The sequence below is a fragment of the Terrapene carolina genome, unplaced genomic scaffold (assembly GCF_002925995.2).
Source record: "Terrapene carolina triunguis isolate 2854851 unplaced genomic scaffold, T_m_triunguis-2.0 Scaffold69, whole genome shotgun sequence".
NCBI classification, from domain to species: Eukaryota; Metazoa; Chordata; order Testudines; family Emydidae; genus Terrapene; species Terrapene triunguis.
In genome coordinates, this window is record NW_020664420.1 from 21,455,972 (window position 1) to 21,470,967 (window position 14,996).

The window sequence follows — 14,996 nt, forward strand, 5'->3', positions numbered from 1 at the left end:
AAACCCTGGGTTTAGTAGGCCAATGCTCAAACCACTGAGCTACCCCTCCCCCAAAGCTCTGCATCGCTCCCACACTGGGAGTCGAACCCAGGCCGCCTGGGTGAAAGCCAGGAACCCTGTATCAGAGGGGTAGCTGTGTTTGTTGCTTTTTACAGATCCAGACTGAGTGTCCTGTAGCACCTTATAGACTAACAGACATACTGGAGCATAAGCTTTCGTGGGTGAATGGTGACGAAGTGGGTATTCACCCACGAAAGCTTATGCTCCAATATGTCTGTTAGTCTATAAGGTACTACAGGACTCTGTCGCTTATGACATGAATAGTAAGTTTAAAAATACACTTATTTTGCAATTTTTTTTAAAAGCAAGTTATCCATTTTATACTAGAATTTAATGGTCAAGCTATTCCTGCTCCAGGATTGTGATCCATTCATTCCTGTGGAATACAGACATTTGATATGGTTCAGTGTCTCTAGTTGCATAATGTATGTATTTCCCTCAGAGGGAGAGAAGACTAGATGATCACAATGGTCTCTTCTAGTCTTAAGTATCTATACTTAAGTGAATGCAGCTGGAATGCATACAGGTAAGTGCTACGATTCAAATCTGAACACAACACAAATAATGGTGTCTTCTTATAATCCTTCATACTTACTTATGCCATCACCCTTACTGACCCACTCCAGGTGGCCATTGCCAGTTCCAATGGATAGAATTCAGGTTGTGTTGCAGGGTTGAAAAAGGCCCCAATTTCAGAGACTAGGTGCTCAGCCTGGTTACATAACCAGCCCTCTCCATTAAAGAATGCATTGCTATTTTAGTCTGTAAATAAATATTGAAGTAGCAAAGGTATAATCATTTGTCTGTCAACATTAACCACTTCAATGCAGGTGCATTTGACAGAACCACCAAACATCAGGAGCCTGTTTATTCTCCCATAGATGCAAAGACCAGAAGGGGGAACCTATTATGATCTAGTCTGACCACCTGTGTAACACAAGCCATAGAACTTCCCCAAAATAATACTTAGTGTATCTTTTAGAAAAGCATCCCATCTTGATTTAAAAATTGTTAGTGATGTCGACTCCTCCACAACCCTTGGTAAATTGTTCCAATGGTTAATTACTCTCACCATTAAAAATGTATGCCTTATTTCCAGTCTGAATTTGTCTATTTCCAACTTCCAGCCATTATATCATGTCATGCCACAGTAACCTGCAAGTTTTCAAAGAAAATATTTAAGCAAATATTAACACACATCTGTAAGCTACAAAGGTTTTCAATAGCATTTCAAGAGTTAGGACTTCTATTGTAGAGATTATGGATCCTAGGAGCCTTTTACAATAGCATTCGGCAAGCTCTGACCGACAGGATTCTTGGTATAACCCTCTTTGTCTGTGACTATTTAAAGAGGAAGTTCATACCGGTAGGGAATTGTATGGGGTAAATTCTTGCAGATATTGCTAAGATTCTCTACAGATTTTGTTGCCCATGACTATAAAACTGGAGCCATTATTCACAGACTCATTGAGGGGAGGGATAGCTCAGTGGTTTGAGCATTGGCCTGCTAAACCCAGGGTTGAGAATTCAATCCTTGAGGGGGCCATTTAGGGATTTGGGGATTGGGCCTGCTTTGAGCAGGGGGTTGGACTACATGACCTCCTGAGGTCCCTTCCAACCCTGATATTCTGAGTGTTTAGACATTAGTGCTGAACATTCAGCACTAATCTTTCATCTGAAGTCAAGTTTTGTGGTGTAGATTTGTGGGGTGTAAAGCAAATTAAACTGCTGAGCTAGTGTAGTTAGTGGCACCCATAAAGCATAGTTATTGATAAGTGTCTTGTAGAAGATAGTAGCATCAATAGTGAGCGTGCTACGGAAATGAAAGATGGAATTCATTCAGTGGTCACAGTTATTGCTGTTCCATTAGTTTAATCTATACTTTTGATAGTTTTCTGGATTTGAAATAAATGTAGCATCCACTTTAAATTAGTATACAAAATTTTATGTATGGATACCAAAAGACAAAGTAGCATGCACACAATTTTCAAACAAGAGATAGTTGAGTATTTTATATTGACTAACATACAATTTCACATCCTTGAAAGGTAAAAAGTCATACAGCTATAACAAGCATTTTTCATTCAGTATTGCCAAAAATTGCAATAGGAAGTAGGCACATCTTGTTTGTAAGAAAAAAGTGTCCATTTCTTACAACATACAATGGTAATCAACTGACAGTAAATATTTTATTTCAATGTCAAGACATATATGGAAAATGGTCTCTGAAATATTGCACCACAAAGATGGACTTTTACCACCTTACCAGTGTAAGTTACATTAAACGTGGACAAAGATTTATCCACATCTTATGAACAATTACAATAAAAAAAGCAAGAATATTTGAGGGGCCTCTCCATGTATAGCAAGCTTTTGGGGGAGGGGGGGGGGAAGAATCTAAAAAGCAGTTTTCAGTATTCCCTTTGCAATTATTAAAGATATAGTTGAGCAAGATCTCCCCAAACACAGCCCCACTATGTCTTGCAGTGAAATTTGTTTTGATAGCCTATTGCCAGATACTAATGCAACATTTTAAGAAAGTCAGCTTTATGTCTTCATTGCAAGAGCAATAAGGTCTGATGAAGAAAGTAGTTTAAACTGTCAGAGGTAAAGTTATGAAACAGATGAATGAATCTGGAATCAAATAGGTTAAATAGTCTCAATTCTGTCATTGCCCCGTATTTAAAAAAAAATCAATTCAACGAGAAAGCCTTGGGCCATCAAAACTGACTTATCATACCAATAAAATTTACTTTATTTAAAACTATGCATTCTGCCAGAAATATATGTTAAACTTCATACACACCAAGACAAAGTAAAAACATGGTCGCCTTAAAGCACAAAAGAGCTGGAAAAGTATAAAAAAATTTAAAGCTATATGCACTTTGACATTTTACATGTGTGTTCCGCATTACGAAGTATTTGCAAACTAGGAACAGCTACATATGCAAAAAAGACAGTTTAAGTGTTCCCAAATGAGGAAATACTGCATTAAAAACTGTGCGTTTGTTATGCTATTTGTACAAGTGCAATATTTAACAATTTCAAAATAAAACAGCATAGCTAAAAGGGATCACAATAATTTATTGAATAATTGTATCAGAATTAATTCTGACAAGACTAACATTTTAAAAAGTAGAATTTATGATTGGTCCCCCATGCTAACATCTAAATTACATCAGCAGTATAAACCCAAAGCATCATCTTTAAACAAAAATACAGCCTTCTGTTTTGAAATACAGTAGTGTAATCCTGCTTTATAAGGACCATGTGTGACACTTCTCTGAAGACAGGGGGACAAGAATTGAAGTTGAAACTTGTACCCAGTTACTGGATAGACCATGCAACTTCCAAATTCATAATGCTAACACACAGCAAATCCTGGGGCTTAAGCAGCTGCAGGTTTCTTCAAACTCAGTGCATATTAGAAACACTTATGGATGAACTTCTAAAGTCAGATAACCTAGATTATTGTACTACTCTATGCAAGGATAAACTATTCTTACTACATCTGTATTTAGCAGTTCACTGCGGGTGAATCCTGGACAAATTGAACTCACTGGCAAAACTCCCATTAACTTCAGTGTAGTCAAGATTTCACTCTATATGTTTGGGCTCTCTCAATTATAAAGTGGTATTGTAAAGAAAAACGGGGCGGAGGGGGGGAAACCTAGTGGACTGCATTTTGAAGTTAACATACAACTCAACTGGAAGATTAAACATATTTTCTGGCATACACAAATTGCTTTAAATTTGTATTTATCATAGCTAAAGGAGCAAAAGTATGTCCAACTACAAATAGAGAAACATTTAAAATGTTTTCATTATGTGCATATGCTAGGATTTCTCTATTAATTTTTTTTTTAAAAAATCAAATAAATCAAATTTCTTTCTGAAAAACTGAAACAGGTCTGATAAATTTAGAAGCCTTAAACTATTCATGCCAATTATGTCAACATTTGTGATCAAGTGTTAAAAGTTCATTGGAATACTAACACTCAAATTTATGTGCTTTTACGAGCATTGATCAGTTGTATATTTCAGTTTAAATATGACTGATCAATTGCACTGTTAACTTTAGAATCATTTAATTAAAAACAACAAGATGTGCTATAAAAATGATTTGGGCGTCCTAATCTAGATAAATAGCTCCAACTGCAAAATGAATTCTATACAGTCCTATAGCTGGCCCAGCATGTGATATAAAGAACACTGATCATTTAAGAATAAACTCAGTGCAAGATTCTGGAAAAGCACACACAGGGCTAAGGAACAGAATCCTCAGCCTGTAGCAGCATGCCAGGAGCTGCTCCACTGCTATTACTCTAAGATGGGCTAGTGAATCTGTACAGTTCATGAACCCACTGAAAGCCTTTCCTCTTGTGGAATACTGTTCCATGGTGCAGAGGAGACTGAAGAATCTCCTTTCCATGAGCCTTCTCAAACCTTGTGGTATGGGACCACAATTGTTTCACTGACCTTAATATAGCTCACAGGATTTCATCTTCAGTGCTTACTTAGTATTCAAATGCATAAGAAATGCTGACGGTTTGAACTCTCCAACATATACACAATCAAAATCTATCAAAGTTATTAAAAAAGTAGTAAGTTATGATTTGCTTTAAAATATTCACCCAAACGAGCTTGACTATTTACTGCCAATTATAAGTGGCATGAACACCACAGCAGCTTGAACATGTTACTGCTGTTAGACAACTGAATAGTATACTGAAACTGGGACACAATTGCAGATTGTGCCCAACAAGTCGCTTTCATAGGCCACTGGGCTAGCAGGTGACCATTTACCTACACTGCAACAAAATTATCGCCAGCATAAAGACAAATAAAACAGTCCTTATGGTTAACAGTAATGTTCTATGAAGCCTAATGTGCACTCGGTGTGAAATGTTAAGAACTGCCCAAAGGGTCTGTAATTTATTGTACCTGTATTATACTATTGAATAGTGGACAATGTAATCATAACTCACTTCAGCTTCAGTGTAGTAGAGGTCTAACTGCTCTTAATCATGTTTCAGTCCTGTGCAAACTGCATTATGTGGCTAGTCTTCAGCGCCTTAGTTAATTGTAACTTGATTATAATAGGAAGCATTTGACTATGATTTAGGCATGCTTATTGCTATAAAAGAAATAAGCCAATCTTTAAAATTATTGTGCAAGTATTTTAATAAGATTTGCACACATCTCAAAAAATTCTATGGTGTGACTCCCTGGTCTTGGCGTTAAGTCAGCTGAAGAAGAGTCAAGTGAAGACGTCACTGATGAGCTAAGGGACACATCTGCAGATTTTCCTTGTGCATCACCATCAGACTCCTTCTGACAAGATCTATAGCTGCTCACAGAACCTGATCTCTGTGGTGTGGTAGTCCCAGATTTTGCTTCAATAATTTCATCTAGGGAAAAAGAAAAAAGAAAAAAAAAAAAAAAAAAAAAAGATGAAACACTTTACAATGGCAAACGAAACAGTCACTAAACTGAGAATTTGAGGTTCTCTCTCCCCTGCCCCCAATTAATACCAAGTCTTTGAAAGGTAATCTTGTTTTCTACTTTTATTTACACAGTATTTGCATGTGTGTTACAAATCAAAATATGTACAGCAGAAGCAGCAAACCCCTGTATTTTTTCACAGGGTTAACAGGTGTTTGACATTCAAGTTAGTCTGAAAGACATTTATGCACAGATTATCAAATTAGCTGAAGAAACCAACAGCAGTAGCCCTCTAGTCCATTCTTCAACTATCATCTGCTCAAAATTAGTTTACAAAGTATGTTTGCATGGAGTTATGGTCTATCTAAACCATGAACTTCTACAATTTTTAAAAATAAGTTTAAATATTTAAATTTTCACACCATTGAACTTGTCCCTCACTTTGTGGTTTTTGACAGACCAGTTTATGAAGTTGAGATTAGAATTCCATAGTAAATATTGTAAATAACCATTTACTCTTGGATCTGGCACACCCACCCCAAAACCCAATTTTTTATTAACAATTCTGTCTGAGATTTTCATCTGCAGTCTTCTGTCACTGGATTTGGGGGGGGGGGGAAGAGAGGGTGGAACTGAAGCAATTGGAAGAGTAACTGTATATTACTTTTGGAATGTCAGACTACTTAGTCTACAAGCCACAGATCAATTTTACAAGTACATAAAAGAGTTAATTTGCATAGGTGTATATGGGATCATTAGGGTATCCGTAGATTAGAAATGCAGCTTTTTTGTGAAGCAAATCCCCAAACCAAAGTTTTTCTGAGAGTTACAACTATAACAGTATGTGTGTTTCAACTAATATTTTACAGCTAGACCACTGTATATTAGTTCACAAAGCCAAGGTATCAAAGTATGGCAGGGTTACTGTACTTGCAGGTCAACACCACCCTTTGACAAAGTCTACCTTCAAAGTTTTGCAGAACCTCTCTTCTGGGCCCTCCTTGTATACCCAATCACTCTACAGCATAAGCTGCCTTTACACAACATATATTCTTCTATGCATCTTGTATGAACCTTATATCCTGCTGTACCATCCTATACGCAAGTGCAGTTCAAGCTGAACTACATATCAGTCGCTCAGCCAGACAGCCTCCTCCAGTTCAAACTTTTCAGTCTGCTGCACCATCTTCCCTCTACCTCTTAGCATAGTCCTATGATCCTGAATAATATTCAAGTTTGCTTTCTATGTGGTCCCCAAATACCCATCATTATAACGAATGTAGCCATATGGAACAAATTCAGAAACGGACCACTTTACCTCTATCCTACCTTAACTCCCAAACATAGAACTAGTTATTTACCACAAACACATTCACTTTACACATACAAGCTGCACATGAGTGTCTCATTCTATATGAGCCTGTCTAGCTTAAGACCTTATCTATTGTAAACAGATTCACTGCACATACTATGTGTCTATTGTTAACTATTTCAGAAGTTTTAGTAACAGCAGACAGAGATGCATCATACATCTGATACATGATGTGGCAGAGTATGGGACAACTTTGCATTCTTAGTTTTGTCAGGCTATCTTCACTAGGAAGTAACGTGTTAACCCGAAGTAAAATCCTAGTGGAGACAAAGCGGTCTGTAGTTAACAGATCCAGGTAAAGACTAGTCTGCCCCATTGTCTTGATCTTGACCTGCCAACTCATGTGAAAACTACAACTGCCTTGTCTTTGCCAAGATTTTACCTCAAACTTAGGTAACAAATTAAGCCCACCCACACTGTTTTTCCTCAGTGAAGACAAGGCCCCAGGTCCTTATGGCCCTCCAAACCACATTTCTAACTGATATTTAAGTGTGAAAGTCCAAATTACACCACTACAGTTTCTTCAATTGTTTATAATTACATTATTCCAATAGTTATGTATGTATTCTCCTTCACGTACCATCAATGCTACGGAAATCCAGTAAGTACGTCCTACTGTCCACCTGGTATAACTGTAAACTCATTTTAGAATAAATACTAGTCACTGGATTCTTCCTTCGAACACGCAAGTAGTATGGATTTACAACCTGGTAAAGGATACAGATGAAATAGTTAATTTCTATTATAATTTTTAAAGAGTGAGTGACAAATGTATACAAAAACAAACCCGCTAAAGTAAGGTATCAATTTAGTGTTTTAAGTGAAACATAACCATATGTCAGAAAGCCTTTTGTGTCCTCACCTTCCATTCATAATCCAATTGTTTGATTGCTCTACAAACTTCTGCCATGATGTCATTTGGTCGACTTTGACTCCGAATTCCTAAATGCCACTTAGCTCTTCTTACACCTTGGTGTTTTGACTTTTGCGGGTTGAGCTCATCAAGCGTGTGGCGTGGCCGCGGTGCTTCAGCTACTAAAAATGGCACTCTTTCAGGATGAGGGCGAGACAAATTGTGATCATCAAGAAAAGAATCTGGTGGGCTTGTTGCCAAATAGAAGTCTTTGGCCTCATTCATTATTCTTCTGTTATCTATAATGAGGTGATAGGCAACTGCTAAGGGGTCTTGATGATTTCGGTTATATAAACAGCTTAGCACCTCCTCTTCTGTGCATTCAAACTTCTCACACACTTCTCTTAAGGCTTCATCATCAATCATGTTTGAGCTATATGATGGGTCTTCAGGAAAGAGATACTTGGGAAGGTCCTGCTTGAACCACTCATGCTCCCTGGATATACAAATAAGTAGTACTGAATTCAGCCACACAGATTTGATGTAAACTTTTAAGGAAAACCAAATAATTAAAAACAAACTTTCATTATTCGTTTTAGTAAAGCATTTTAGTGTTCCTAAAAGGAAAATTGTTGATGTCAGGATAACCCATTATGTACCATTACTAGTAAACCTGAAAGCTCTATTTTGTTTTAGGTCAGGTCAAGACCAGAAAAAGAGGTGTGTTTTTAAAAAAGTGTTAGTACACACCAGTATGTTTTACTTGACATAGGGGGCAGAGGTTCATACACGAGGAACACTGAACTACAAATTGCTTTGTCTACACTAGGATTTTACATTGTATTGGCCACCTTTTTCACCTAGCATAGACATGGCCTTAATATTTCAACTCTATATTATTCTACTTGAACCACACTCCAGTAGGTTGTTTGTCAACTGCTTGATGGCAGTAACAAAAACACAAAACCTCCTTATTTTTGGAATTTTCAGCCTGATTCTAACAATGTCTACTGGTTGCTGGTTATCATGCATTAGGTGTCCCCTTCTCCTCCCAACTATACCTGAATCAATAATTGATTTTTCGATCCATAGGCTTAGCCCCTCAAAAAGGTTTATTTGACCTGAAACAACAAATTTTGGGTTTTTTGTTTTGTGTTTTTTCAGTTTTAAAAAAAGTCCAGCTAAATTCTGAAATAGTCAAAATGTTTTGTTTTGAAATGGTTAAAAAAAACATTGATTTTCAAAAAATGTTTTTCTGCCAAAAGCATTTGTTGAATTTGACCCAAATTCACAAATAGTTCTGGTGCCTTCAAAAATGCATTTTTTGGCAAATTTACTATTAGTCGAAAAAATTCAGTCTGCTCCAATCCCAACAGCCACATAATACTTGTGCATAAGAAAAGGTCCCTAGTCCTGTTATATAGAATAACCTCCTTGATAGGTATTAGGACAGGGATTTGTATATATAACGAAACTGGAATTTTGACATTTTGTTAGTCATTGTTCATTCTAATCTGTATTCAAGAGTCACCTTCCCTCACTGCCTCCAAAGTTAGTAGATTGAACTACCAAGGAAAGGGTAAGAAAAGTCTGTCAGGCTGCAACCCTTTGGTACTGTCTGGTATTAACCAGCATACAAGAACGAAGATTAACAGTTTACATTTCAAAACACAGTAAAAATTAAAATACAGCAGAAACCTTATTTTTCAAAGTTCTCTGATCCATCGGGAAATACAATAAAGAACAGATTTGTCACTTCAGTGCATTGAACTAGCTATATAACTGTCCAGTGATAGGTCATGAAACAAGAATTTTACAGTGACAATTTGTAGTCAAGTTTATGAAAATCTTCATCTAAAAATATGAAAATGTAACAGGGCATTTAATCAAGGAAACCAATAGATTTATTTTGCAATTTTTCCTGTACAAGGAGTGGAAGCATGGTCTTCTGGTTAAAGCACTTGCTTAGGCATCAGATCTAACCCTACCCTGCCACAGTCTTCCCCAGACCCCTTCATCACATCACTTAGCTTCTCTGTATCTTACTTGTTAAAAGAATCTATAGGATTAGTATGTCACCCACCTACCCAATTATTATAAGGCCTAGCATTCATAAAGCACTGACATCTTGTGATGGAAGGTGCAAGAAAAGTATTATATTACACACTAACATTAACACCTATCTTTCTTTATGATTTGTACATCTTTATGTCTTTCTGCCCTGATCCCAATTTTTCGCAGGATCTTTTTTCCCCTCAAGGATCAATACAGACACACCAATTTCTTGAACTCCAACACCTTTTAAGTATATTAGTGATAGAATTCTAGTCATAAGCAGATTTTGCCATTTGGAACCAGAGTTGTCAGATTTCCAAAAGTCAAAACACTTATATGTATTTGTAACAGTAGGTTGTATGGCAAAAGCATTTTTATGAACAATTTCTTAGTTCTGTTGATTTGTACTGGGACCATCACTGTAGCATCTGTGATTAGACATCAATTAGTGTTTTACCTAATGTCTCTGATTGTAGCTCTCTTCATAGGATCCACCTGCAGCATGTGTTTCAGAAGGCTAATCACAGATGGATTCAGATATTGAGGGGTATAAAAGATACCATCACATATCTTCTTAAAAAGCGTTGGCACGTGATCATCATCAAATGGAAGGGTTCCACATAACAGAGCATAGAGAATAACCCCACTGCTCCAAATATCTACTTCTGGACCTGCATATAATCTGGAAAAAATTATCTGTTAATAAATTATAGTAGCATAGTACAATATATATCTTTTTGCAACTTGCTTATATGTTGTAGTAGTTAAAGGGACACAGACAAATTGAGGCCTACCAGCACTGTTCAGGGGAGGCACAGTATGCACACGATTGTGAAACTGAACTCCACCAGACAAGTAGGACATGAATGTATAGAAGAATTCTGCTCTGTCTTTGTGTGAATCACCCATCTATGTAATTTACCATAGTGCTAAATTGAGGGGAAGACCATACTACAGGGACAAGGCAGATCAACGGAAATATATATTTGGCAAATTATATCCAAACCACAAATATCATTGGGGGGGGGGGGGGCGGGAGGCCCGCTGGGAAATTAAGTTCCCATGTTTCCTTGTCCCATTTACTAATAAATCAGATGCCTGGATCACACTCAGCAATAGTAATTACTGCAGTGGAGTGGTAGCTAGTGGCTTGCCCAGAACAGATGACACTAAGGGTATGTTTATCCCGCAATCGGAGGTACAATTTGCAGCTTGTGTAGGTACTGTATACTTGTGCTAGCTTTAATCTAGCTATCTTGTAAAAATAGCAATGAAGATGCAGCAGTGGCATGGGCTTCAGCTTGGACTGTTCAAGCTTGCATAGTCCCCGGAGTACATATTTGCATTGCTAGCAAGCACAGCTGTGTCTTCATTGCTGATTTTTAGCAAGTTAGCTAGATTAAAGCTAGCATGGGTATACCTACACAAGCTGCAAGTCACACATCTGACTGCACTCTACTGTTGACTAACTGTGTTGGAGGATTCAATAGTTACAGGATTGAGCTAAAATAGGGAAAGTGACATTTGGGCCTAACACGCCACAGTAAAAGTTTGCACTAATACCCAACTTTACTGCCTGGAACTTATCTGTTTTTCAGAAAATAAAGTACTTCTTCCAAAGTGTGTACTATGATTCATTAGGCCAGTGGTTCCCAAACTTTTTAATAAGGCAACCCACTGACCGCATTTGGGTTTCTTCTTTTTATGACTCACCAGGATACGTATACCCCCTCAGCCCTGGCAGCGCAACCCTAATTCCAGCCCAATGCGGAGAGGAGGACTGGTGAAGTTGGGGAGTGATCATGCCCCACATTCACCCTGCAGTGGCGGCTCCAATCACATGAGACTGCACCTACCTCCAGGCATTGCAACATGGTGCATGGAGTTGTAGAACCACTCATATTTGGCCAGCTTCCCCCCCATGTCAAAGGGGAAGTCAGGCCAAACCTGAATGGTGCTGCGACCCTGCACCGGAGCAAAAAGATGGGCCCAGCCTTCCAGCACAGGAGCTGCTGCTGCAGGGTGAGTGTGGGGAGAGCTCGCTGTTCATCGCCCCCAGTCCTCTCCTCTGCACCACAACATTTGCCTAGGTCAGGGCCCAGTGATGGATTAATCCAACATTGGACATGGCGACCCATCTGAGACCTTCCTGTGATCCCCTGGTGGGTTGGGACCCACTGTCTGGCAAAACACTGTACTAAATAGACCATTTTGGAAATTCTGGAAAGTGATAGAGCCAGTTTATGATATTCACCGTACATGAATTTTCTAGTTGACAAAACTGCATTTTTACCAAACTGACTTGGGGACAGCATAAACACACTGCTGTTTGGACTACTTGATACAGTACAGTGACACTGAAGGGGCCAATAAAGCTGACTAGGCCACTAATCAATGTAAAGGTAAACTTCAAAAACTAGCAAGGGAGGGAAAGTCAACATTTTTCAACTTTGAGTTTGTGTACTATAATACTGTCTTGTTATCTTTAATATTAAACAACAAGGTGTTTTTCAACTACATGCACACATTTAACAAATATAAGAGATACAACCTTCCTGAAATTACTTCTGGTGCAGCATAGTTAGGGGAACCACAGCTTGTTCTTAAAAACTCTCCATCTGACATCATATTTGAAAGACCTGAAAGTGTACAAAAGCAGCTACTAAAATATTCAGCTAGAGCAAACTGATTACACACTGCATGTGCATCTTAATCCAACCACTAATGCTAATAGGAGTAATAAGTTACAGTTTACTTTTTCTAAATTATAAAGTACAGCAGTTTAGAATTACTGAAATGTGTACAGAAACAGAACAATGCAGTGTAAGATGCTGCATACAGTATACCAGAAATTAGTTTTACTGAACTGATGTTGAAGAGCAAAACTAAAGACATGTATGCACATGATCTAGGCATGCCTGAGAGAATACATTCATTCCAAGACACAGCAAGAAAAGTCTGTTTTGGAAATGTCCAGAGACATAATGGAGGACTGAGTTGTTCTAAGGGAAACACAGGACTGCAGTAAGGTGGGACTTCAACAAGAGAAAGCATTCTTAACTGCGATTGCTTCCAAATGCTTGAAGTGGAAGACTACCACAGAACAGTCCAAGGAATAGCTTCGACAGAACACAAGATTCAATAGCAGCTCTTTACAGAACAGTACAGTGATTATACCTACAGCAGGAGACAAGCAATCTCTCTTAACATCCACTGGGAAGTTGCAGACTACAGCTTGGATAGGATTGAGTGTTCTGGCTATGGCTTACTGCATTAATGCAATACTCCCTTTTTTGAATCTGAAGTGATAGGGAAGAGTGCCTCAACTAGTTTTCATACTTATTAAACTGAACAGGTTTCTTTATAAATACTCTTGTTTAGTTAAATAAGTTCAACAGCTTTGCTAAAATTTATGCATGGTAATAAAGCCATTTTAACAGTTAATACTGCATTTTGTTTTGCTGTAACAGAACAAGTAATCGTTCATCTAAAAGCATTCTGCATATAAACGTAGTAATCCCCTTTGACAGAAATAATTAACAGGACTCCCAACCCCCAATGTATTTGAACACCATACCTTTGAAATAATTGAATACTTAGCATTTATATAGCACCTTTCATCAGAGATCTCAAAGCGCTTTACAAGGGCGGGTATAATCCACTATGTCTACAAGAGAAATATCAGGATTATGTAGCAATATGGATACCTTTCTATGTTTATATGGCAAGAAGGTTTCCTAATGCTGGCAGTCCTGAAAACTAGCTGCCATTGTCTTTCTGTAGTTGTATTTTGTGATCTTTTATAGCAAGTCTGTACAAGTAAAGAACTATAACCTTCCTTCTCTTGGCTAAGCAGACAATATATAGCAAGTGCAAGAATTAGTAAGAAGTTAGTTCCTCTTTTACCTTTCATTATCTTAAGTTTCAGTTTTATACTCTGTCAACATCATCAGGGTAGAGCTTTTTACTTTTTTAATTTTAAGTTAAATTTATAGTTAGATATGGAAAGTAGTACTGAATAATAGTACTAAGTGCTATGCCATCATTAATGCCTTTCACTAGAATGATGTGGTTCTTATCAAGTTTGCTGAACTGTCCTTGGGGATCAGAAGACATTAGAGTTATTAAAATAAAAGGTGGATAGTTGTCCTGATTTTACAAGTGGAGAAAGACATAGAAGATGCCAAAAGTCAATCTTGGAATAAATGGAGTAGCATGCATTAAATGCTGCTAAATATAATTTAATACTTTCTTAGTGACACTTTTGTTCTACCAGACCAGGCCAGACTATTAATTTCTATCCAGTCACAGAAAATGTCTGGCTCAAAGATGGCCTATAAGGAGAAGAGAACTCTGCACTAAGCAATGTTCTCATATTTCTTTTTGGGACATTTCTTAGGTTCTTGTACAGTGCCCATCACTATGGTATCCAAGTATCAGAATTCCAATAATTGAATATTTTCTGCATTAATAAATAGCATCTGATGAAACTTATCAAGTTTAGAATAAAATAAAAGCTCACCAAAATCAGCTATCTTGGCATTCATGTGTGCATCAAGTAGTACATTTTCAGGTTTCAAGTCTCTATGTACAACCATATGCCTGTGACAATAATCCACACCAGAAAGGATTTGCTGGAATAAACGTCTGCTCTCCTTCTCATCAAGCTAAGAAAGGAAAAAAAGCCATTTAAAATACTCTTATCTGTCCAACATTTTTCTTGAATCTGCAAGACATAAGTATTACATTTCCATGCAAGTGTCTTTGGATGAAATAAAGAATGCAACAGATTACACTTAAGTATTTTAAACTCTGGACACTTTACAGATAAAGTAACAGATGGAAAGATGAACTGACTAGCCAATGCCACACAATGATTCAGTGGCAGAGCCAGTAGTAGAACCCAGAATAAATTTTTCTAGCCCACAATGCCTTAAACAGAACACTTTTAAGGAACGTTATCCACTGAGTCAATTACACAGTCAAAACTTGCTTATTCCAGTCAATTTCAGAAGTATGACAGTCAAAGATGTCATGTGATTAAGAACATCTTTAGAACTCTCACATTCACTATTTTTGCTTTATGGAGAAAAAGCATTTGATATATCAGGTTGAAACAAACACCAAAAGTTGTGAATTCAACTTGATCAAAACCTTTATGTAAAGTCATTTTTAACTTTCTAAATTTATAGTCTGCTTTGCACAGATGCA

The 14,996-nt window shown here is 37.5% G+C and overlaps 1 protein-coding gene across 1 annotated transcript in view; it reads right to left on the reverse strand.

Annotated features, from left to right (window-relative positions):
• Positions 1-3,937: 3,937 nt before the first annotated feature.
• PRKAA1 (protein kinase AMP-activated catalytic subunit alpha 1) overlaps positions 3,938-14,996 on the reverse strand; it is a 29,706-nt gene continuing 18,647 nt past the window's right edge. Inside the window, exons 4-9 of the mRNA XM_024198967.3 lie at positions 14,308-14,452; positions 12,337-12,424; positions 10,243-10,467; positions 7,740-8,226; positions 7,458-7,584; positions 3,938-5,471 (exon numbers count right to left, since the gene is read on the reverse strand). Coding sequence (XP_024054735.1) covers positions 5,227-5,471; positions 7,458-7,584; positions 7,740-8,226; positions 10,243-10,467; positions 12,337-12,424; positions 14,308-14,452 — 1,317 coding nt within the window. The 3' untranslated portion in view covers positions 3,938-5,226. The remainder of the gene's footprint in view (positions 5,472-7,457; positions 7,585-7,739; positions 8,227-10,242; positions 10,468-12,336; positions 12,425-14,307; positions 14,453-14,996) is intronic.